Genomic DNA, 24,263 nt, shown 5'->3' on the forward strand with positions numbered 1-24,263 from the left:
CGGGCCTGAGAGTCGCCCGGTGCGGCTCTTTTCTCCCCCAGCCCGGGTCACTCCGGGGCTCCGCGCTGGTTGGGCGGGCAGGTTCTCTGCCCAGCGGAAAGTTTTCGGTGCCGGGAGGAAGTTGAACCCTGAAGACTCCGAAAAAGCAGCTCCGGGGGCTGCGGGGATCTGGGCGGCCATGGAGGAGCCCCCTTTGCGAGAGGAGGAAGAGGAGGAGGAAGAAGAGGACGGAGAGGCGGAGGAGGAAGGGCCCGAGGGGGTTCTGGGCAAGAGCCCCTTCCAGCTGACCACCGAGGACGTGTATGACATCTCCTACGTAATGGGCCGCGAGCTGATGGCCCTGGGCAGCGACCCCCGGGTGACACAGCTGCAGTTCAAAATCGTCCGCGTCCTGGAGATGCTGGAGGCGCTGGTGAACGAGGGCAGCCTGACGGCGGAGGCGCTGCGGATGGAGAGGGACAACCTGCGGCAGGAGGTGGAGGGGCTGCGGAGACAGGCACCGCCGGCCGGCGGGGAGGTGAGTGTGGGGAGGGCAGGGCTCGGCCGGCCCGCGGCCGCCTGGGATGCGCGGGACGGCGCCCACCCACAGGGAACCCCTTTCCTCTCTTGAACATGAAGCTCCTCAAAACAATTCACTGCAAATATCCAATGCCCAGATTAGAAACATTGTGATAGTTCACATTTACTGAGCACCTAATAGGTGCCCGGCCCTAGTAAGTTCATAAATCAGCGGCTTCCCTCATCTGTGACCCTGACCAAGGGCAGTGCTGGTCCAGCTTTAGCACTCATTGGAATCAACCGAGTGTTCCTTAAAACACAGATCGCCAGGTCCCAGACTCAGAGTTTCTGACTCAGTAGGTCTGACGCGAGACCTGAGAATCTGCATTTCTAACACGTTCCCTGTGTGATGCTGATGCTGCTGGTCCAGACACCGCACTGGGCTAACCTTTGACCTAGAGTAAGAGGCACATTTTAACTAAAGAGAAATTAGTGCATATGACCACAAAAAGACATACAAGAAGATTCAGAGCAGCTTTAGTCATAATTGTGCCAAACTGGAAACAATCCAAATGCAACAGAATATAGAGTTTTAAAATTGTGCTGTATTCCTATAATGGAATACTACACAGCAATGAAAAAGAACGGAGTACAGGTACACACAACAGTATGGCTGAATCTCACACATTACATTGAGAGCAGCCAGGCACAAAAGAGAATCTACTGTATATTTATATAATATTCAAGATTGGGGGAAATAATCATTAATTATAGAAAGCAGAATGGGGGAGGAAGCAGAAGGGAAATTGATAAAGAGCTAGAAATGTTCCACGTCTTCATCAGTGTGTGGTTATATCGGTATACACACACACACACACACACACACACACACACACGTTAAAAATCAAGCTATAAACTCAAGATTAGTGCATTTTACTGTATATATGTTATACCTCAGTTTTACAAAATTACATTTTATATCACTATCCAGTACTGATGTAACAAAAGTTTCAAAAAACAATTTACTCTAACTTGCCCTTGCTAAACATGATGCAAAGTCATAGTCTCTTTCCTATTCAATTTTTATGAGTTTTTCATTTTTGGTGGGTGCAGGGGACAGCTGGCCGGGTACGGGGATCCAACCCTGGACCTTGGCGTTATTAGCCCATGCTGTGACTGACTGAGTTAACTGGCCAGCCCAGTTTTTAAATTCTTTTTTTTTTTTTCCTACCAGTTTTAAAATTCTTGTTGTGACTCACCAAATTAATTTCATGATTTACTAGTAGATCTCCAGCTACAGTTTAAAAAAAAAAAAAACCTGCTCTAAGCAGACTATCTCATTTAATCTCACACTATTATTATACCCCTTTTAGAGAAGCTGAGGCACAGAACGATTAATTTGCCTAAGGACTTACAGCAAGTAAGAGGCGGCGTTAGGATTCGAACTCAGAGATACTAGTCTTAATTACTTAACTTTATACTAAAGTACAGACATTTGGGCTGGCCAATTAGTTCAACTGGTTAGAGCGCATCCTTAGAACACCAAGGTCACGGGTTCAGATCCCCATACTGGCTGGCCTCCACAAAAACACAAAACGAACAAAAATAAATAAAATATAGACATTTGACCTTCTTTGTTGTACAAACATCTGATGAGAGACTGCTGTACGCCAGGCTCTGGGGCTATGGAGGGAAATTAGACAAGGTCCCCGCCCTTACAGAGCTCACATCTGGTGGGAGAAGTAAGACACACATACCTCTAGAAGCAGAACACAAGATTACAAACCAAGAAGCATGCCATGAAAGAGCAACAGAAGCAAACAAACAAAAAAAGACCAAGAACAGTGTCCCTGAAATTCACAGGGAAGCGTGAAGATTTCTAGTAGCCTCCTTGATAAGTTTTATTTCACAATTCCTAAGTCCCGGTGACACCTGTATTTGTAGATAAGGTTCTATTTTAGTATCCATCATGTGAGATGGTTGAGTATCATGATTAGTAGCCCACTTTTTTTTTTATTTTTTTTTTTAAAAGATGACCGGTAAGGGGATCTTAACCCTTGACTTGGTGGTGTCAGCACCACGCTCAGCCAGTGAGCGAACCGGCCATCCCTATGTGGGATCCGAACCCGGGGCCTTGGTGTTATTAGCACCGCACTCTACCAAGTGAACCACGGGCCGGCCCGAGTAGCCCACTTTTGAGATTCAAGAAAAGTTCAATGACTTGCCCAAAGTTGCCCAGCCACATTCTGTGCTATTTTTGTCTAGATCTCCAGGCACAAGGATAAGGAGGAAGCCCCATTAGGACGTGGGACAGTGTGGTTTGAACAGGGGCTGGGTGATTTCCCATATGGGGCAAAGTTGGACAAATTTCATCAGGAAGCAGATGAGATGGCACATTTGCTTCCCAAACCACAGTCTTAAGAACTGAGTTGGAGTAAAGGGCATGAATTAAGAGAAAAAAATGTTTAGTGCCATTAGACAGTTTATTAAAATATGCCTTGTCCTTTTTTCTTTCTTTTTGATTATTTTAAATTATTTTTAATTGTAGTAAAATACACGTAACTTAAAACTTACCATCTTAGGGCCGGCCTGCTCACATGGTAGAAAATGGCAGAGCAGAGAGAAAAATTCTCACATACTCTCCTTTTAAAGCCCTCAGAACCACACCTCTGATGACCATTATTAATCCATTCACTTTGGCATGGTCCTACAATCTAATCACCTCTTCAAGGCCCCACCTTTCAATAGCCATAACAGGATTTCCCACTCTCAACAGTTACAGTGGGAATTAAGCTTCTAATATATGAACTTTGGGGGACACAATTCAATCAATCCACAGCATTTGTTTTGTTTTTGGCAGCAGGCCAGTACAGGGATCAAATCCTGGACCTTGGTGTTATCAGCACCACACAAACCAACTGAGCTAACCAGCCGGTCCTAAAAATAGTTCTGAGAAGGGTACGGGCGCGACACTGAGGGTTGCGATCCGTTGCCGGTCACGAAAAAAGACAAAAAAAAATCTTACCATCTTAACCATCTTTAATTATACAGTTCAGCTGCATTAAGCACATTCATGTTGTGCTACCTTCACCACCATCCAATTCCAGAACTCTTCATCTTTCAGAACTGAAACTCTGTACCCATTAAATAGCTTGCCAGTTCTCCTCCCCTCAGTGCCTGGTAACTACTTTTCTACTTTCTGTCTCTTTGAATTTACCTATTCTAAGTATTTCATATAAATGGAATCATATAATATTTGTCCTTATGTGACTGGTTTCTTTTACCTAGCATGATGTCCTCAAAGTTCATCAGTACAAGGTTGTTGCATGTGTCAGAATTTCCTTCCTTTTAAATGGCTGAACAATATTTCCCTGCATGTATATACCATATTTTGTTTATTCATTCATCTATCAGTGGACACTTGGGTTGTTTCCATCCCTTGGCTATGGTGAATAATAATGCTATGAACGTGGTTGTACAAATATCTCTTCAAGTCCCTGCTTTCAATGCCTTTGGGTATATACCCAGTAGTGGAATTGTTGAGTCATATGGTAATCCTATTTTCAATTTCTTAGAGGAACTACCATAATGTTTTCCATAGTGACTGCACCATTTTACATTCCCATGAGGTGCACAAGGGTTCCAATTTCTCCACATCCTTGCCAACACTTATTTTTGGTTCTCTTTTTTCTTTTCTTTTTTTTTTTGGTGGCTGGCCAGTACAGGGATCTGAACCCTTGACTTTGGTGTTATTACACTGTGGTGTAACCAACTGAGCCAACAGACTAGCCCATATTTTCTGTTCTTTTGACAGTAGCCATCCTAATGGATATGAGGTGGCTTCTTTCTTTCTTTTTTAAAAAATTAAGTTCAGGGCCGGGCCTGTGGCTCACTCGGGAGAGTGCGGTGCTGACAACACCAAGTCAAGGGTTAAGATCCCCTTACTGGTCATCTTTTAAAAAAAAAAAAAAATTAAGTTCAAAATTCAAAAGGGGCCTGACCGGTCACATCAGTTGGTTAGAGTATAGTACTGATAACACTGAGGTTCAGGTTTGATCCCTGTACTGGCCAGCAGCACCCCCCAAAAAATCAAAAAAACAAAAAACAAAACAAAATTCAAAAAGTATGAAAGTATTTGCCTTAAAAAATCTCCCTCCCCATCATTCTCCACCCCAGCCACCAAATTCCCCAACGTGGAAAAAATTTAAATGATCGATGTCTTGTGTATCCTTCCAGAGATACATTATGCAAACACATTGAAATATGACTATATTTTTTACATTTTTTTACACAAAAGGTATTATAACATATATACTGTTCTATCTCTTGCTTATTTTCACTTAACATAGCTTGAAAGTTGTACTAGACCAGAATATAATGAGCTTCCTTATTTATTAATGGCTTTTGAAAAATTCCATTGTACGGTATTGTCAATTGTTAGTCTGAGGGTTCTTAACCTGGTGTTCATGGATTCACCTAGGGGACTATGAATCTAATTCAAGAAGTCCACGAACTTGCATGAGAAAAAAATTACATTTTAATTTTTGCCAATCTCCAAACGAAATTTATCATTTACTTCAATTATGGGTGTAGACAACTAACCCCAGTAACAGGAGCAATACCCATGAGTATCACCAATATAAATCACGTATGTCTTCACATTACAGTGTAGTGTAGTACATATCGGAAAACTTTGTTTTTGTTCAATATTTTCTTAAACTTGTGGCTAGATTGTGTCATCTAATAAAGAAGCATCTATATTAATCACAAATTTGCTTTAAAAATGTTTTGGTAGTTGTATGCCAGCTTAGTTAATGTTCTTGTAGTTCTACATATTTTATTTTAGAAATTTTAAAACTATTCTTTGTTGTATTAGTCTGTTTCTGTTGCTTATAACAAAATGCCTGGAACTAGATGATTTGTAAGAAAATGAAATTTATTGCTTACAATTTCAGAGGCTGGGAAGTCCGAAGTCCAAGGTCCAGAGAACACATCTAGTGAAGGTCTTCTTTAGTGGTGGCTTTATAGCAATGCAGGGGTCTCACATGGTAGAAAATGGCAGAGCAGAGAGAAAAATTCTCACATACTCTCCTTTTAAAGCCCTCAGAACCACACCTCTGATGACCATTATTAATCCATTCACTTTGGCATGGTCCTACAATCTAATCACCTCTTCAAGGCCCCACCTTTCAATAGCCATAACAGGATTTCCCACTCTCAACAGTTACAGTGGGAATTAAGCTTCTAATATATGAACTTTGGGGGACACAATTCAATCAATCCACAGCATTTGTTTTGTTTTTGGCAGCAGGCCAGTACAGGGATCAAATCCTGGACCTTGGTGTTATCAGCACCACACAAACCAACTGAGCTAACCAGCCGGTCCTAAAAATAGTTCTGAGAAGGGATCCACATGGCTTTCCCAGGCTACCAAAAGGGTCCTTGGCACCAAAAATGGTTAATCTCTGCTTTAACCAGTGTCCTATGTCCTACCAAAAGATCTTTCTTTTCCAATCATTTCCTCCTCCCGTATACAACATTGAATAACCCTGACATTTGCCACTTGGCCCCTGACAGGACAATATCTATAGGAAATGGATCCTCACTGGGTCAAAGGAAAGGTGCATTTGAAATTTTGATAAGTATTGCCAAATTGCAGTCCAAAGAGGTTAACAAGATCTGCTCTCTCAGTCATAACTGAAAGTTCCTGTTTCCCCATAGCCTTTACCATGTTTTCAGATGTGCTTTTCTTTGTCAGGCGAAACATGGTCACTCTCTACAGCATTTCTCATGATAGTGTGCCTCATTTTCTTAATGCCTGTAGAATATTCCAGAGTGCGGTTATGCCTTAGTTTATTTAAGTAGACTTCTATATTTGTGTCTATATATTATTCACTCATATTTTTTTGCTCGACCCTTTGAGAGTTAGTTGCAGGTATTATGATCCCTTACCACTAAATAATTTAGTGTGTTTCTCCTAAGACATAGGAAGGTACTTGAAAAAGTTCATGGAAAGATTTGTATTATCTTTTAATTCTATTTTTCCACGAACTTTTTGAAGTGCCCTCATACTATTATGTAACCACAAGAAATGATCAAATGCAGAATATTAAGATCTAATATACCATCTATATTCAAAATCCAGCAATAATGTCCTTTATAGATGTCTTTTCTGATGCGGGATCCAATTCAGGGTCACATGATGCCTTTGGTTGTCTTGTCTCTTTAATCTCCATTAATCTGGAATAATTCCTCAGATTTTCCTTATCTTTTGTGACCTGACATTTCTGAAGATTAAACATCAGTTGCAAAATGTCCTTCAGTCTGAATTTGTTCTGATGTTTCCTCATGATAGATTGAAATCATATATGTTTGGCAAGAACACCACTGAAGTGACATTGTGCCCCTCTCAATGCACCCTATCAGGAGGCACATGGTATGTTTGTCATTATTGGTGATAAGTTTGATCACTTGGTTAAAGTGGTTGTATTCATTTCTGTTGCTTATAACAGAATACCTTAAACTGGGTAATTTATAAAGAAATGAAATTTATTTCTTACAGTTTGGAGGCTGGGAAGTCCAAGGTCCAGGGAACACATCTGTTGAGGGCCTTCTTCTTGGTGAGAACTCTACACAGAGCCCTGTGGTGACTAGCTTATCACATGGCAAGGACAGCTTGAGAGCAAGAGAGAGCTAACCTTCTCAATTGCCCTCTTTTTTTGGTGGCTGGCTGCTAAAGTCTGAACCCTTGACCTTGGTGTTATAACACTGTGCTCTAACCAGCTGACCCAACTGGGAAGATCCTTGATACTGAAATTGTTCTCAGTTTGGCTAGCAGGAGTTCCTTCAAACTGTGTCATTTTGATCTGTCTCCATCACTTACACAACAAAATGTTCCTGGCTCAGTTTATACTTTCTCTGCTCCAGCCCTGGGAGAGGCCATTCTCCAAGGAGCCCTAGTTCTTTTTTTCCTGGAGAGTGGTATTTAGACTTTTTGCTTCTTTACCATTAACCATGCATTTCCAACAGGCAACACCTCAGCTCACAGGGTCCCAGAGAGCCACACAACAAGAGAACTATCCTTTCTGGGATAGACAGTCCATCCTCATAAGGGAAACCATATAAGTGGCATCTTTTCTTACAGGTGAACCTGGGACCTGACAAAATTGTGGTTGATCTGACCGATCCCAACCGACCCCGCTTCACTCTGCAGGAGCTGAGGGACGTGCTGCAGGAACGCAACAAACTCAAGTCGCAGTTGTTGCTGGTGCAGGAAGAGCTACAGTGCTATAAGAGGTGGGCTCTGCTGCCTTGGGAGCTCCCATTCTGCAGAGCTGGACCCTGCCTGGGATTCCTTGCTATGTGGCGTACTTGTTCTTATGTTCCAGCCACTTCATTGAAGACCTACTATGTGCCAGATGCTGTTCCAGGCACTGGAGATTACAGCAGTGATCAAAACAGACGAGGAGAAAGTCCATGCTAGTCTAGTGGTTGAAACAGGCTATCAATGAGGAAGCCCAAAACCACCATTCAGGATAATGGTGGCAAGTAAAGAATATCAAAAAGCATGACCTGACAGACTGTGAAGTGGGAGGTGGATAGGGAGCCTGTTTTATTTAACCCGTGGCCTTGGTGTTATCAGCACCGCACTCTCCCGAGTGAGCCATGGGCCGGCCCGGGAGCCTGTTTTAGATTGGGTGGTCAGAGAAGACCCCTTTTAGGTTAATGGCAAGAAGGAGGCAACCATGTAAAGATTTGGTAGGGCAAAAATGGAGCAATATAGGGGCTGGCCAGTTAGCTCAGTTTGTTACAGCACGGTGCTGATAACATCAAGATTCAGGGTTCCATGTCTGTTCTGGCCAGCTGCCAAAAAAAAAAAAAAAAAAAAAAATTGGCAGATCTGGGTAAAGGGTATATAGTAAGTCTTTGTACTAATCTTGCAATTTTTCTGTAACTTTGAAATTATATAAAAATTAAAAGTTAAAAAAGATCACAGTGGTACTATGTAGAGAATGGATTGTATGACAAGAGAGGAAGGAAACTGTTGCCATATCATGAGCGGACTTTGCTCTTTCCCTTTTTGCCACTATTTCCCAAAATGTTTTCCTCTATGTAGGTATTTCTTGAAAAGGAGGCTCTGTGGTTGAATAATTCTGGTAAACACTGAGTTAAACAAAGCACGTTTCCTTGTAGGTAGAGGAAGGAAAGACCAAAAGAATAAAAACACAGTGCCAGGGCCGGTCCGGTGGTGCACTGGAGAGTGTGCCGCTTGGGAGTGCGGCGGCGCTCCCGCTGAGGGTTCGGATCCCATGTGGAGACTGGTTCCCGCTCACTGGCTGAGCGCGGTGCGGGCACAACACTGAGGGTTGCGATCCCGTTGCCGGTCCCCGGTACGGGCGCGACACCGAGGGTTGCAATCCCGTTACCGGTCAGTAATAAAGACAAAAAGGAAAAAAAAAAAAAAAAACACAGTGCCAGCTAATATTTATTGATACTTACCATATGCCAGGTACTCTGCTAAGTGGATCCCCAGCATCCTTCCAATTAGTGCTCACAGCAAGACTGTGAGTGGAGGTGACAGTGTTGTCATGGTGAGCTGAGGTTCAGAAACATTGGTACCTGCTTAAAGTCCAATGGCTAGTGGTGGCAACAGTGGGATGTGACCTCAGACAGTTGACATCACTGCCTATGCTTTTAATTAGCATGCCACATTTGGACCTGGGAAATTTGGATCGAGGACATGCCCTGATCAAAAAAATGTGAAAAAACAAAACAAAGTCCAAGTGATATTATTCTTTGAATTCCTTAAATGGAGCATCTTTAAGAGAGCAGCAGTAAAGTAGAAGTGTTGTAAGAAACCAAATCCAAAAGGGCTAAGTTCTGCCAACAGGAATTTAATTTTCTGTCTTCTGCTGAGGTTGGGACTATGTTAATGGAACGACCTATCTTCATTTCATTTAATAAGTAGTTTAGACATAGGTAGTTAAAAAGAGGAACTACTTAACTGCTGATGCCATGAGCAACTTATTAGTGAGCAAAACAACACACTTTATTTCCAGTGTTTAATTCCCAGAGAACAAGAGATGTGCACTTTCCCTCTGGCACAGGCCAATAGAAGCAGGATTCTGCTTAGTCTCTAGTGTTACCTATTCTGGAGAAACCAGCATGCCAACTGAAGTGTTCTCTTAGCAACTGCCTCCATTTGGAGGTCCAAACTCATGTTGATAATATGCTGATAATAATCTGTAATTACAGGGAGATGTGGTAGGTTGCTTCCAAAGGTGGCCACAACAGTATTTCCCATCCTACATGCCTTTTGCAAGGAGACTTTGCCGCTCCTCTCATCAAGAGGTGGAGCCTGTTTTCCCTCTCTTTGAATCTGGGCTGCCCCTGTGACTTGTTTTGACGAGGTGGAAGTGATGCTGCTTGGCTTCCTAGGTTAGGGCTTTAAGAGACCTTGCAGCTTCCATTTTTGTGATCCTGGAATGCTGCCTTGAGACCACCATGCAGTAAGGAAGCTCAAGGTAGTCACATGGAGAGATCACGTGAAGGAGAACAGAGGTATCCCTGATGACAGCCCCAGCTGTGCCCAGCCCTCAGCCGATCCACCATCTGAAGGCAGCTGAGTGAGAACCCTAGACTAGCCCATCAGGAGAACCAACTACACGGCCAACCATCAGAACTAGAGCCATTGTGAGAGATCATAAATCATTATTGTTTTAGGTTACTAAGTTTTATTCATGTAATAATAGATAAGGGGAAAGGGGGATTTTTAGATGATCCTTCTTGTTAAATAATATCATTATTATAATAACAAATATATATAAAAAGAATATAAATATCCCCATACTTGCCAGGCACCAAAAGAAAAATATATGTATATATAAGTATATACACACACACATATTAAATAATAAGAGCCCACTCTTTGCCAAATGCTTTCTTTTTTTTTTTTTTTTTTTTAAAAAAGATGACCGGTAAGGGGATCTTAACCCTTGACTTGGTGTTGTCAGCACCACGCTCAGCCAGTGAGCAATCCGGCCATCCCTATGTGGGATCCGAACCCATGGCCTTGGTGTTATCAGCACCGCACTCTCCCGAGTGAGCCACGGGCCGGCCCTGCCAAATGCTTTTGTGAAGAAGGAGAGAAAAGGGCAAATCCTACCCTCTGACACTCACACTGAAAAGGGTGTCTTAGTCAGCTTCTTGGGCTGCCATAACAAAATACCACAAACTTCATGGCTTCCACAACAGAAACTTATTTTCTCACAGTTCTAGAGATTGGAACTCCAAGATCAAGGTGCCAGCATGGTCAGTTTCCGATGAAGCCTACCTTCCTGGTAGACAACTGCCTTCACCTATGTGAAGCAAGCTCGATAGTGTCTCTTCACATAGGACACTACTTTTAACTTTTTTTTTTTAAGGGGATCTTAACCCTTGATTTGGTGATGTCAGCACCACACTCTCCCAAGTGAGCCAACCGGCCATCCCTATGTAGGGACCCGGACCCATGGCCTTGGTGTTATCAGCACCGCACTCTCCCGAGTGAGCCACGGGCCGGCCCTGCCAAATGCTTTTGTGAAGAAGGAGAGAAAAGGGCAAATCCTACCCTCTGACACTCACACTGAAAAGGGTGTCTTAGTCAGCTTCTTGGGCTGCCATAACAAAATACCACAAACTTCATGGCTTCCACAACAGAAACTTATTTTCTCACAGTTCTAGAGATTGGAACTCCAAGATCAAGGTGCCAGCATGGTCAGTTTCCGATGAAGCCTACCTTCCTGGTAGACAACTGCCTTCACCTATGTGAAGCAAGCTCGATAGTGTCTCTTCACATAGGACACTAATCCCATCATGAGGGCCCCACCCTCATGACCTCATCTAAACCTAATTATCTTCCAAAGGGCCCATCACCAAATACCATCACATATCAACATATGAATCATTTTTGGGGGGGGGAGGCTAGCCAGTAGGGGATCTGAACCCTCAACCTCAGTATGACAACACTGTGCTCTAACCAGCTGAACTAACCAGCCAGCCCCTATCTTCTCATTTAATCCCCCAGTCCTAGGAGGTAGGTAATATCATTATCCTCATTTTACAAGTTAGGAAACTAAAGCTTACGTTAGAGAATATAAATGTGGTCATATTCCTAGAAAGTGAAGAAGTTTGAAGTACTAGCCAATGTAATTAGATAAAAAGAATTAGAAGGCATCAACATTAGAAGGATGGAGGGAAATTCTCATTATTTGAATAACGATCTCTGACTCTAGTCCTTTCAGCCATAATATTATTAATATACTAATAATTATTAAGACCCTTCACTTTTAGAGCTGCACAGTAAGAGGTCTGCAATGAAACAACCCGTTTATTTGCCCCCTTTACCCCAGTGGCCTGATTCCACCAAGAGAAGGCCCAGGAAGGAGAAGAGAAAAAAATCCTCTGGTTACCAGGACCAGCCCTGCCAGCAGTAACAAAGAAGAGAAGACAATCATAAGGAAGCTGTAAGTCACCTTGCTGCCCCCATTGCCACTAAATAATTGCTAAGGGAAGTAGTGGGGGGTGAGAGGAGGCTGGCAGGCTGCCCGGGACAGGAAGGCCCTCCTCTCTTCTGGTGTGGACGCTTCAGCTGATATGAAAACCCAATGACAGTGTATTATAATAATGACCTCTAACAGGTAGTAGCCTAAGCACTTGACATATATTAATTTCTTGAATCATCAGAATGACCCTGTGAAGTAGAACTGTTATTATCCCCATTTCACAGATGGAGAAATAGATACCAAGGTAAAGTAATTTGCCCAAGGTCACACAGATGGTAAATAGTGAAGTTATTACAACAATATGAAAACAGTAACAATAATTATTGGAGTTAAGGGGGATAATTCATCACCTCTCTTACCTCCAACTTTGAAACCAATCAAGAAAACCAAACGTCTAAAAATCAGTACGCCATGGGCCGACCCGGTGGCGCACTGCTGCAGTGCCCCACTTGGGGGTGCGGCGGCGCTCCCGCCGAGGGTTCGGATCCCACATGCAGACCGGTTCCCGCTCACTGGCTGAGCGAGGTGCGGGCGCGGCGCCGAGGGTTGCGATCCCGTTGCTGGTCCCGGTCCGGTGCGCACGTGACACTGAGGGTTGCGATCCGTTGCCGGACATGAAAAAAGACAAAAAAAGACAAAAATAGGGCCGGCCCGTGGCTCACTCGGTAGAGTGCGGTGCTAATAACACCAAGGCCCCGGGTTTGGATCCCACATAGGGATGGCCGGTTCGCTCACTGGCTGAGCGTGGTGCTGACAACACCAAGTCAAGGGTTAAGATCCCCTTACCTGTCATCTTTAAAAAAATAAATAAATAAAAATAAAAAAGACAAAAATAAATAAATAAATAAATAAATAAAAATAAAAATCAGTACGCCAGATGCTGAGCTCAGTGAAACATCTACTCAGGAGCCCCATTTTACAGATGGGTAAACTGAGTCAGAGAAGATCAATAACTTGCTAAGGCTATGCAGCTGGTCAGTGGGGGTGGAATTGGGACATGAAGCCACATCTACCTGACTCCTAAGTGTATATGCCCTTAATCTTGTGCTACACGGAACCCACAGCAAGGCAAACCCCTTTCCAGAATGTTTCCGGCTGCACATGGTGATGCCCAGGAAATGGAATCAGTAGTCCAAATCTCCTTGCTAACCAGAAAGAATCAGAGGAAAGAGCAATTTCAGCCTGCCTGTGGGAAGTACTTGAGGACCTCTCCCTGTCCTGTGTAGGTCCACTCCTCTCAAGTGACCCCGTTGTGGTTTCCTTTGAATACTTCCCTTAGTCTATGCACCATTGCTGATCTGTCACTTCTTCAGATGCTGCATCCTCACCTGCGTGTGGGGCACCTGTGTAACATTCAGATTCTCAGGAATCAAGTCAGTGGTTCCAGGATGAGGCCCAGAAATCTTGATTTTTTGCATGTTCCTTGGGCAATTCTGATGTGGGAGACCCTTGAGCCACACTTCAGTATCTGCCTTCTCAGTCACCAGGAGTCAGTACAATTAGAGGCAGCCTTTAAGCAAACAGCCTGCTTGCCTTGGTTGCTTCGAGAATGTCTGCCCTGGTAACAGTTGACCAGCACCTGGTCTCCTGAATGGAAACTAAGAAACAGTGCAGATCAGGGATCTCAATCTCAAATGCCACTTCATGTAGATGTGTGAGGAGGTGTGGAGAGGGGCAGGAGGCTATTTGCCCCTCAGCTCTGAGTGGCCCAGGGGTATCATGCTGCCAGAGCTTCTGATTCTTGAGAGAAACCAAGAAACCGGGTTTGTTCACAGAATCTGATTTTTTTTTTTTCCTTTTTGTCTTTTTTACTGACCGGTAACGGGATCGCAACCCTCGGTGTCGCGCCCGTACCAGGGACCGGCAACGGGATCGCAACCCTCTGTGTTGCGCCCGCACCGCGCTCAGCCAGTGAGCGGGAACCAGTCTCCACATGGGATCCGAACCCTTGGCGGGAGCGCCGCCGCACTTCCCAAGCGGCGCACCCTCCAGTGCGCCACCGGGCCGGCCCAACAGAATCTGATTTTTAAATGCCGGTGGATAATTTAAGTTAAAAACAAAAATACTGTGCAATCCAAATGAACCACCACTGCAGGCTGTGTTGGGTCCAGGGCCACCAGGCTACCACCTCCGCTCTTGCTACCTTAGTGCTTCCTGAGGGAAGGCTGCTTATCCATGGCTGAGAGGACCTTGTTTTCTTTCACTCATTTGGTCATGAGTCAGTCAACAAACTCTCACTGAGTATAGATTGTGTGCCAGGTGTCGTGCTGGGCACTGGGGATATAGCAATGATTTGTTTTACAAGGACTTTGTTGGCGCCCATTTCACAGGGAAATATTTTTGAGGGTTCAGAGATTCTGGGTTACCCTCCGGGGTAGATTTAAGATGTCTTTGTTTCAAGAGAGAAGAGAAAAATTCTTTTTCTTTTTTTTTTGCTGGCCACTGCAGGGATCAAACCCTGTACCTTGGTGTTCTCAGCACCAGCTGTTGCTCTAACCAACTGAGCCAACCAGCCTTTTTCCTTTTTCAACTCAGGAACAGCACTGAGTTCATAATCCCTGGCTTATGGTCCACATTGTTCATTGTTAGTGAGAAACCCCTTTCTTCTTGGCTATTATTTATTCCCTTCTTATCCCCATCCCCCATTCTCATTCTACTTCCCAGCTCCCCTCCCCCCAAGCCATTCTAAGATGTTTATTAATGTGTCTTTTTATTTGAATGCTTTCTAATAATTGTGTATTGTTTGGTGTGGATGTATTTTCTTTTATTTTCTTAAATTCAATTTTATTTATATTTATTTTTGTAGGGTACAGTATATTGTTTCAATACATGCATATCCTGCACAATGATTCACTAAGGGTAGACAGCATAGTTTTGTACCCGTAAGTCCACCCCTAGTCTTTCTCTCACCCCCACCCTCCCAGCTTCTGGTAACCAATATTCTACTCTCTACTTTTTTTTTTTTTTTTCAAACACACGAAGATTAACATCCTTATTGCAAAAAGAACCCTTAAAAATGAATTAGAGGGCCAGCCCGGTGGTGCACTGCTACAGTGCGCCGCTTGGGAGCGCGGCGGCGCTCCTGCCGAGGGTTCGGATCCCACATACAGACCGGTTCCCGCTCACTAGCTGGGCGAGGTGCGGGTGCAACACCAAGGGTTGCGATCCCATTGCCGGTCCCGGTCCGGTACGGGCGCAACACTGAGGGTTGCGATCCGTTGCCGGACACGAAAAAAGACAAAAAAAAGGGGAAAAAAAATGAATTAGAAAAATCTAAGCAGAAATTTGGTTAAGGACATGAGCAGATAAGTCACACACCCCCTGAAAAACACACGTGGTTAATAAATACATTCTAGGATCTGGTTGCGGGTGGGGGAGGGGATGCCCAGCCCATCTCAGGATCCCAGGCTTTCGGCTGGCTCTGTTGCTGGCCTGGATATGGTGGATGTATTTTCAATATATAACTGATATTTTGTTTAACACCTCATCCTGTTTCCTAGCAGTTTTTTTCACTAAACACTTTCCTTTTTTTCATTAAGTAGCTGCGTTTGCTTTTAAATTTTTTTTTTTTTTTTAAAGATGACCGGTAAGGGGATCTCAACCCTTGGCTTGGTGTTGTCAGCACCACGCTCAGCCAGTGAGCAAACCGGCCATCCCTATATAGGATCCGAACCCGCCGCCTTGGTGTTACCAGCACCGCACTCTACCAAGTGAGCCACGGGCCAGCCCAAATTTTTTAATAATATATTTTATTAACCCAACATATTCAAAATATTTTTGTTTTTTCTTTTTTTAAAATTTTTTCTTTTTAAAATATTGTTTAAACATGTGATTACTATAAAACATTATTAATGAGATATTTTACTTTTTTTTTTTAGTTAACCTTTAAAATTTGGTGTTGGGCCGAGCCCGTGGCGCACTCGGGAGAGTGCGGCGCTTGGGAGCACAGCAGCGCTCCTGCCACAGGTTTGGATCCTATATAGGGATGACCGGTGCGCTCACAGCGCTCACTGGCTGAGCGCGGTGCGGCCGGTCTCAAAAAGGACAAAAAATAAATAAGTAAATAAAATAAAAAAATAAAATTTGGTGTATATTTTGCACTGAAAGCACATTTCAGTAACACCAGCCATGTTTCAAGGGCTCAAAAGCCACGTGCAGCTATTGGCCACCATACTGGACACCACAGACTTAACTGATACATGGTGAGAATACTTAGGCTTTGAGAACTGAGTTTGAATGATTTTTGTTTTTGTTTTAAATCGTGGTATAATATACATAACATAAAATTTACCATTTTAACCATTTTTAAGTGCACTAGTCAGTGGCATTAGGTATCTTCACAGCGTTGTTGCAAACATCACCACCACCCATCTCTAGGACTCCTCATCCGTAAAACCAAAACTCTGTACCCATTAAACACTAACTCCCCATTTTTCTTTCCCCCAGCCCCTGGTAACCTCTATTCTACTTTCTGTCTCTATGAATTTATCTCTTCTAGGGACTTCATATAAGTGCAGTCATACCGTATTTGTCCTTTTGTGTCTGGCTTATTTCACTTAGCATAATGTCCTCAAGGTTCATCCGTGTTGTAGTGTGGATCAGAATTTCCTTCTTTTTGGGCTGGCCCGGTGGCGCACTGGATAGTGCACTGCTTGGGAAGCGCGGCGGCGCTCCCGCCCGAGGGTTCGGATCCCACATACGGACCGGTTCCCGCTCACTGGCTGAGCGAGGCGCGGGAGCAACACCGAGGGTTGCGATCCCATTGCCGGTCCCCGGTCCGGTATGGGGGCGACACTGAGGGTTGCAATCCGTTGCCGGACATGGAAAAAGACAAAAAAAAAATAATAATTTCCTTCTTTTTTCTTTTCTTTGTTTAAAAATTAATATCTTTTTTTTTTGTATGGTTTTTTTTTCTTTTTTCTTTTTCATCTTCGTTTTTTTCTTTTGTTTTCATTTTTTTCTCTCCTTTTTTTTCTTCAGAAGTTCCTTCTTTTTTAATTCCACTGTATGAACAGACCACATTTTGTTTACCTGTTGATGGATGTTAAGCACTATTTTTAATGTCCATCTATACAGCAGTGTAGACACCTGCTTGTTGCTTCTAACTCCGTGATGGGCTCCCTGGTGCCTTCAGCAATCTCCCCCTGTCAGTGATGTTGCTGTGAATGTCTTCCTGCTTGTCCTGGCTTCTCATGGACCTGCATGTGACTTTCCCAGGGATATATACCCAGGAGTGCAACTGCTGGGTCCTAGGCTATGTCAGCCTAGGGACTGGCAAGAAACAAATGGCACACTCAAAAGGGGGGGACATTTTACAGATGTGTGAGCAGGGTTAAGGGAACTCAGCAGGGGATGGATGAGTGCCCAGGGGCTGGCAACAAAGGAGAGATTTTACTTGTCTTTAGGCTTGAAGGTGTGAAGTGAGGGAACTGTTAACTGAAGAGGGGAAGTCAGACAGGAGTGTGGCCTTCCAGCAGAGGAACACAGAGACTGCTAGAACAAGGCCTGGCAGGGAGGGTGCCAGGGAAGAAATACCCCTGCTCCTGCCTTCCCATCTCCTGCTGATGCCTTCCCATTGGCTGAGCCCAACCAGAAGCCAGAGGACGAGGGAGCTTGTGGATATAGTCCGAGGAGGCCTCCCTCTGGGAGCTGAGAGCAGAGTAGAGAAGGAAGAGATGGATCCGGAGGGGCAAACAGCCCGTAGAGCATGCACGTACTTAATTTAGTGAAGTAGTACCAGACTTTCTGGAATGGCTGCATGAAAACTGCTTTGTCAGACAAGACCATCTGAAACCAAATTCATTTATTCATTCATTCAACAAATATTTATTGAGGGCCTACCATGTGCCAGGCATTGTTCTAGGTTCTAGGGGTATAGCAGTGAACAAGAGAAAGTCCCTGCCCTCATGAAGCTTATGGTCTAGTAGGGAGAGGTAGAAGTGAACAGATAAAGAAGTAAATTAACAGGACAATTTCAGATAGCCATAAGTACTCTGAAGAGCATTAAATAGGATGCTAAGATAGCGTGACAGGGGGTGACTGTAGATCTGGGGAGTCCTGAAAGGCTTCTTAGAGGAGCTGACATTCAAGGTGAGCCCTGAAGGACAATAAAGACCTGAAGGAAGAGCATTCTTGGCAGGTGGAACAGTAGGTGTAGAGGCCTGAGGCTGGAGATAGCTTCTGGAACAGAAGATCTTGGTGGCCGGAACCATGAAGAGAATGGAGGTAAGGATGGAGATGTGTGAGGAGCCAGGTCACCCAAGGCCACATAGATCTGGTGAGGATTTTGGGTTTCATTCTAAGTGCATTGGAAAGATATTGGAGGGTTTTAAGCTGGGGAGTAACATGACTATATTTACATATAAAAAGCCCACTCTAGAGCAGGCCAGTTAGCTCAGCTGGTTAGAGTGCAGCCTTTTAACAACTAGGTCAAGTCACCAAAAAAAATTAAAAAGCCCACCCTGGCTGCTTTGTGGAGAAGGACTGGGGGGACAGGGACTAAGCAGGCCCAGTGGGGGGGGCGGGTTCTCCCCCAAGGAAGGGTCTTCCGGGGTAAGATAATGAAAAAGCACCCTACACCAGGTGTCAAATCTGAAGGTGTTCATTAGGACTTTCACTGGCTGAGTACCTCAGTGTAAATAAGGCTTCTAGAAGGCATAAACTACTGGTTTCTAGGGGATTTCCTTGGGTCACTTAATTGGAGTTTGAGCCTGATAGGGCAAAAACAAAATTTTTGTTCTGGGCATGAGCCAGCCTGAGGACACATTTAATGAGCAAGGATACACACTTTCATGGTCAGATAAGCTTACTGAGCTAATAGAATGAATGAATGGATGGATGGATGGATGAATGAATGAATGAATGAATGAATGAATGAATGAATGAACAACTTCTGGAGAAGTAGATCATGCTAAGAAGGATTTTTGTCTTTATTGTGAGGACAGTGGGGAACCATGGAAGGGTTTAAGCTAAGGAATGACTTAGTCAGCTCTGCTTTGTGACATGGTCATGCTGGTTGCTGGGTGGATTGTAGGGGCTGACAGAGAGGCTGTTGTACTCATTGTGGTGGCTTGTACTAGGGGATGGCAGTGGAGGAGATAAGTGGTGGGATCAGGAACATATTTGGGTGTGATGACTAAAATAAGGCAGGTGGAGGGAGGAGTTAAGGACAACTCCTGGGGCCGGCCCATGGCTCACTTGGGAGAGTGTGGTGCTGATAACACCAAGGCCATGGGTTCGGATCCCTATATAGGTATGGCCGGTTATCTCACTTGGGAGAGCGCGGTGCTGACAATACCAAGTCAAGGGTAAAGATCCCCTTACCAGTCATCTTTTTTTTTTTTTAAAAAAAAAAAAAGGACAACTCCTAGGTCTCTGGCGTGAATGATTAGCTGGGGGGTGATGTCATTTCCTGGGGGCAGGGGATATGTGTGCAGGTTCGGGGGAGGATGGCTGAGCACAGCCTGAATGCCTGTATCCAAACACTAGTCTGGGGCTCACCCCCGCCATTCCTGGGACAAGTTACTAGGGCTGCCCAGGAGTTGTCTCTGATAAGTAAGAGCTCATGTCTACATTGCTGATTGTTCAGCCCACCTGCCGTCTTTCCATCTTTCTCATGATTGGAGACAGTATTGAGATTGTGCTTCATGACCAACCGCAGGCACTGTTCTTCCTTTCCAAAAGTCTGCTGATGAGGGGGAAGACAATGGAAAGTTTGGTGTTCATGTCTCAGGGGATACCTTTATATGTTTTATCTGTTTTGCCCAATACCTCATGTGTTGATCCTTATTCATTGCAAAGATCTGTTTTATAATTGTAGGTAACATTGAGAAGTCATCTCTTCCTCCATAATAAACCTCTTAAAGTTAAAAAAAAAAAAAAAAAAAAAAAAAAAAAGGTGTCAGACACCCTCTGCTGGTATAGCACAATCATTAAGAGCATGGCTCTGGGCCCACCTCCTGGTTGCTGTGGCCCACTTGGGAAAGTGCGGTGCTGATAACACCAAGGCCACAGGTTCGGATCGCTATATAGGGATGGCCGGCCCCCCCCCCCCGGAGAGCGTGGTGCTGACAACACCAAGTCAAGAGTTAAGATCCCCTTACCGGTCATCTTTAAAAAAAAAAAAAAAAAGGTGTCAGACACCCTCTGCTGGTATAGCACAATCATTAAGAGCATGGCTCTGGGCCCACCTCCTGGTTGCTGTGGCCCACTTGGGAAAGTGCGGTGCTGATAACACCAAGGCCACAGGTTCGGATCGCTATATAGGGATGGCCGGCCCCCCCCCCCCGGAGAGCGTGGTGCTGACAACACCAAGTCAAGAGTTAAGATCCCCTTACCGGTCATCTTTAAAAAAAAAAAAAAAAAAAAGGTGTCAGACACCCTCTGTTGGTATAGCACAATCATTAAGAGCATGGCTCTGGGCCCACCTCCTGGTTGCACAGCCTACTGCATGACCTTGGACCTGTTACTTAACCTCACAAGACCTCAGTTGGCTCATCTATAAAATGGGGAGATTGATTCTATGTACCGTAGACTTGTTATGAGTACGAAATGAGCTGAAAGATGGAAAGCACCTAGAACAGTTATTGTCCCATAATGGGCCCTGAATAAATTTTGGAGTCAGCAGCCCACAAGAGCTGCTTACAGATTTTGCAGGGTTTTGGCACCCCTTGCTTTTTCCCTCTGCATGCTCTGACCCCTCTCTCTCCACTCAGATTCTCGTTCCGATCAGGGAAGCAGACCTAGATCGAAGGCCACAATGGAGAGAACGGCTGTGACTCATGAAGCCAACACACCAAGATGCCTTCCAAAACCATCTCTGTGCCATACCTACACACTTTGCTTGCTCATTTGTTTTATCCTCAAAGCAGCCCAAGGAGGAAGATAAGGTTCTCTAAGGATCACTTTCTCCCTGGCGGCAGAACTGGACACGCTGGAAGGTTTGGCCAGGGCAGGTGACTCAGCACAAAGAAATCAAGAAAGCAGAAGGAATGTGTGGCAGGGAGCACCTCCTGCTCCCAGGGGTCTCCAGCCTACAGACCTGTGTTCTACTGATCTGGTCCCACAGACGATACTGGTCTTTGACATGTAGGAGAAGAGAGAAAAGAAAGTGGGAAAATACAGTGTAGTAGATTGAATTATGTCCCCCCAAAACTCACTGAAGCTTGAATTGTCCCCCAAGTTTAATGTATTAGAAACTTGGCCCCATGGGCCGGCCCGTGGCTCGCTCGGGAGAGTGCGGTGCTGATAACACCAAGGCCCCGGGTTCGGATCCCATATAGGGATGGCCGGTTTGCTCACTGGCTGAGCGTGGTGCTGACAACATCAAGTCAAGGGTTAAGATCCCCTTACCGGTCATCTTTAAAAAAAAAAAAAAAAAAGAAAATAAACTTGGCCCCTGCTGTGACTGTTAAGAGGTGGGAAATCTTATTATGGTAATTGAAAAGTGAGGCTTTGAAGAGGTGATTGGATTGTAGGACCATGCCATAGTGAATGGCTTAAAAATGGTGGCCAGGGGTGTGGTTCTGAGGGCATTAAAAAAAGAGAGAAGAGTCTGTCTCTGTTCTCTGCTCTCTCTGCTTCCACCATCTTGCAATGTGAGACACCTGGGTCACTGTTGCCACTATCAGATGGACTTTGGACTTCGGACTTCCTAGCCTCAGAAACTGTAAGCAATAAATTTTGTTTTCTTTCTAAATTACCCAGTTCCAGGTATTTTGTAATAAGCAACAGAAACGGACTAGTACATATGGTATTGACATTCCAGTGGTGATTTCACTGTTATTTAGTGAATATACGAGTTAGCAAACATGACTTTCTTAATGTGATTTTTGTATTAAAGTAAAATGACTTTTATACTTTCTATAGCTGTTTCAGAGTGGTCTCTTAGAGTTAATATGGTACATGTGGAGTGTATGTGTATGCATGTGTAGATGACACGTATATATATTTAATTGAATCTAAGTGATGCACCATTATTTTGTGTTGCTAAAGAAAACAAAATGCTGCGAATGATAATTTTAACACACTATTGATTTTAAGGGGCATCCTGATTTCAGAGATATTAAGATGTGAAAAAAATGTGCATTTAGGAATCAATGAGATACAGTACATAGAGAGTGGGTGGCTGCACTTTGCAAGGGAAGTAATGAGCCTGCCAAACACATTCCGGGAGCCTGTCTCCTTAGTAAATGACACTGGCTTACTGAACATGTTTCACCTGCTCCATGGATTATCTCATTTGTCCCTCATAACAACTCTCAGAGGTGGGGACTGGTACTGATCCCCCTGTTTACAGATTTGGAAACTGAGACTCTGTTAAAGTACCTTACACGTGGTCATGTAGCTAGGAAGTGGCTGCCCAGGAGGGAAATGCAAGCCTGATTCTAAGGTCTGGGTTCTTAGCTGTGAAGCTCTATGTGCCCAGAATCTCTGAGAAGCACTAATAATGTTAACTCCCACAACTGCATGCCTTGCCCAGCACTATTTTCAGTACCCTGCCCATACTGTCTCACCATACCCCTATGAGACAGTATTATTATTGTTCTTGTGGTACGCCCACGGAAGTTAAAGCATAGTGGGGTGAAGGGATTTGTCCCCACCCAGAAAATGGTAAAAGCAGGACTTGAACCTGAACCCAGGTACAAACTCTACAACACAGGTTTTAACCACGCTGCCTCCCAGAAAGCCATCCTGATAGGGTCATTAGATCAGGGGTTCTAGATTCCTATAACCCTGTATAATGCTGCAACCCTGACTAGGCACTCTCCTCTTAACAGCAGGGAAGAAGAGAAAGGGATTTCTGCACCTTGGAAGTGACAGCCAACTTGGGAAACAAATCCATGCATCCTGACTTCAGAGCCACATGCGGAATCAGTACGAAGGGGCAGGGAGATCACAAGTTAGAGCTCCAGCATGGGGAGGGGCTACAGAGCAGGGTCAGCTCCTGGTACTGGTGTTTGAAATCCACCCTGTGATCAGTCCTCCGGGGCAGCAGCCTTACATCCCAGAGCCCCAACTATGACAGCTGACTCTCTAAACCTAAACCATTCTTGCCTTGATTTCCCTGTCTCCAGGGTGCAGGATGGCCATAAAGTCTAGAAGCAGACGTAAGATTATTGTGTACTGCTATCAATAAGCCATTTAGGTGTATCACTTGCACTTCCAGACTTGGGGGTCACCCTGTATAAATGTTCACCTGCCTCCTCCCTCATGGGGATAGATAGGCCGAGAGAACCTGCTCAGAAAGAAATGCCAAGTTAAGACAGCCCTGGTGGCTCCAGTACCCTGGGAGAAACCCAACAAAGTTACAGCAAGAAATGTTTGAAGAGCAACTCTTGGTAAAATCCAATGCTGGGGTGTGGCTGTTCTGGAAAGTAAGTCCTGCAAGCATCTCTCCTAGACATGGGCCTGGCGTGATCACAGATAACAACTGTGGTCACTCCCACACTCCCAGCACCGGAAGGAACAGGCTTACAGGCTGGTTTTCAAGCCAGGTGTCACAAGGCACAAGGAGTGATTGCTTGTAGCAATAATATTTTTAAAATGAACAAATGAGGATAACAAGGGTAAAAAACAAAATAAAAACGTTTTGGAAAACAGGAATTTTTTCTAGAAAACAAGACCAACTTAAATCACCTTTCACCTGACATACATATTATTTTTGTCTAACATTTTAGTTTTTTCTTTTTATTAAAATACCACAAATTGGACCTTAATAATATTTTACAAAGATAGAATTTAAATATATATGTTTGTTTAGAATATTCTTTTCTTTGTGTGTTAACATTAATATTCCATTTTCTTCTGACATGCATTGTTGTATTTAAAGTATATGTAGTTATTCCGGGCCGGCCCCGTGGCACACTGGAGAATGCGCAGCTTGGGAGTGTGGCAGTGCTCCCGCTGAGGGTTCGGATCCCATGTGGAGACTGGTTCCCGCTCACTGGCTGAGCACGGTGCGGGTGCAACACCGAGGGTTGCGATCCTGTTGCCGGTCCCCGGTACGGGCGCGACACCGAGGGTTGCGATCCCGTTACCGGTCAGTAAAAAAGACGAAAAAAAAAAAAAAAAGATCCCCTTACTGGTCATCCTTTAAAACATTTAATAAAAAATAAAATGGGGCCGGCCCCGTGGCATACTCGGGAGAGTGCGGTGCTGGGTGTGCGGTGGCGCTCCCACCGCGGGTTCGGATCCTATGTAGGGATGGCTGGTGTGCTCACT

The 24,263-nt window shown here is 44.4% G+C and overlaps 1 protein-coding gene across 1 annotated transcript; it reads left to right on the forward strand.

Annotated features, from left to right (window-relative positions):
- RILPL2 (Rab interacting lysosomal protein-like 2) lies at window positions 1-21,192 on the forward strand. The gene is made up of 4 exons (XM_008591389.1): window positions 1-517; window positions 7,643-7,794; window positions 11,889-12,002; window positions 20,756-21,192. Exons 1-4 carry the CDS (start codon window positions 179-181, stop codon window positions 20,784-20,786), a joined length of 636 nt encoding a protein of 211 aa, XP_008589611.1. The 5' UTR covers window positions 1-178; the 3' UTR covers window positions 20,787-21,192.
- Window positions 21,193-24,263: the final 3,071 nt, after the last annotated feature.

This window comes from Galeopterus variegatus, unplaced genomic scaffold (genome assembly GCF_000696425.1).
Source record: "Galeopterus variegatus unplaced genomic scaffold, G_variegatus-3.0.2 Scaffold147, whole genome shotgun sequence".
Classification (NCBI taxonomy): Eukaryota; Metazoa; Chordata; class Mammalia; order Dermoptera; family Cynocephalidae; genus Galeopterus; species Galeopterus variegatus.

What these genes read in the sequence shown, in the direction of transcription:
- RILPL2 (XM_008591389.1), top strand. Translation starts at nt 179, where the DNA reads ATGGAGGAGCCCCCTTTGCGAGAGGAGGAAGAGGAGGAGGAAGAAGAG. An exon ending in CACCGCCGGCCGGCGGGGAG is followed by an intron (nt 518 to 7,642) that starts GTGAGTGTGGGG and finishes CTTTTCTTACAG; the next exon opens with GTGAACCTGGGACCTGACAA. An exon ending in GAGCTACAGTGCTATAAGAG is followed by an intron (nt 7,795 to 11,888) that starts GTGGGCTCTGCT and finishes CCTTTACCCCAG; the next exon opens with TGGCCTGATTCCACCAAGAG.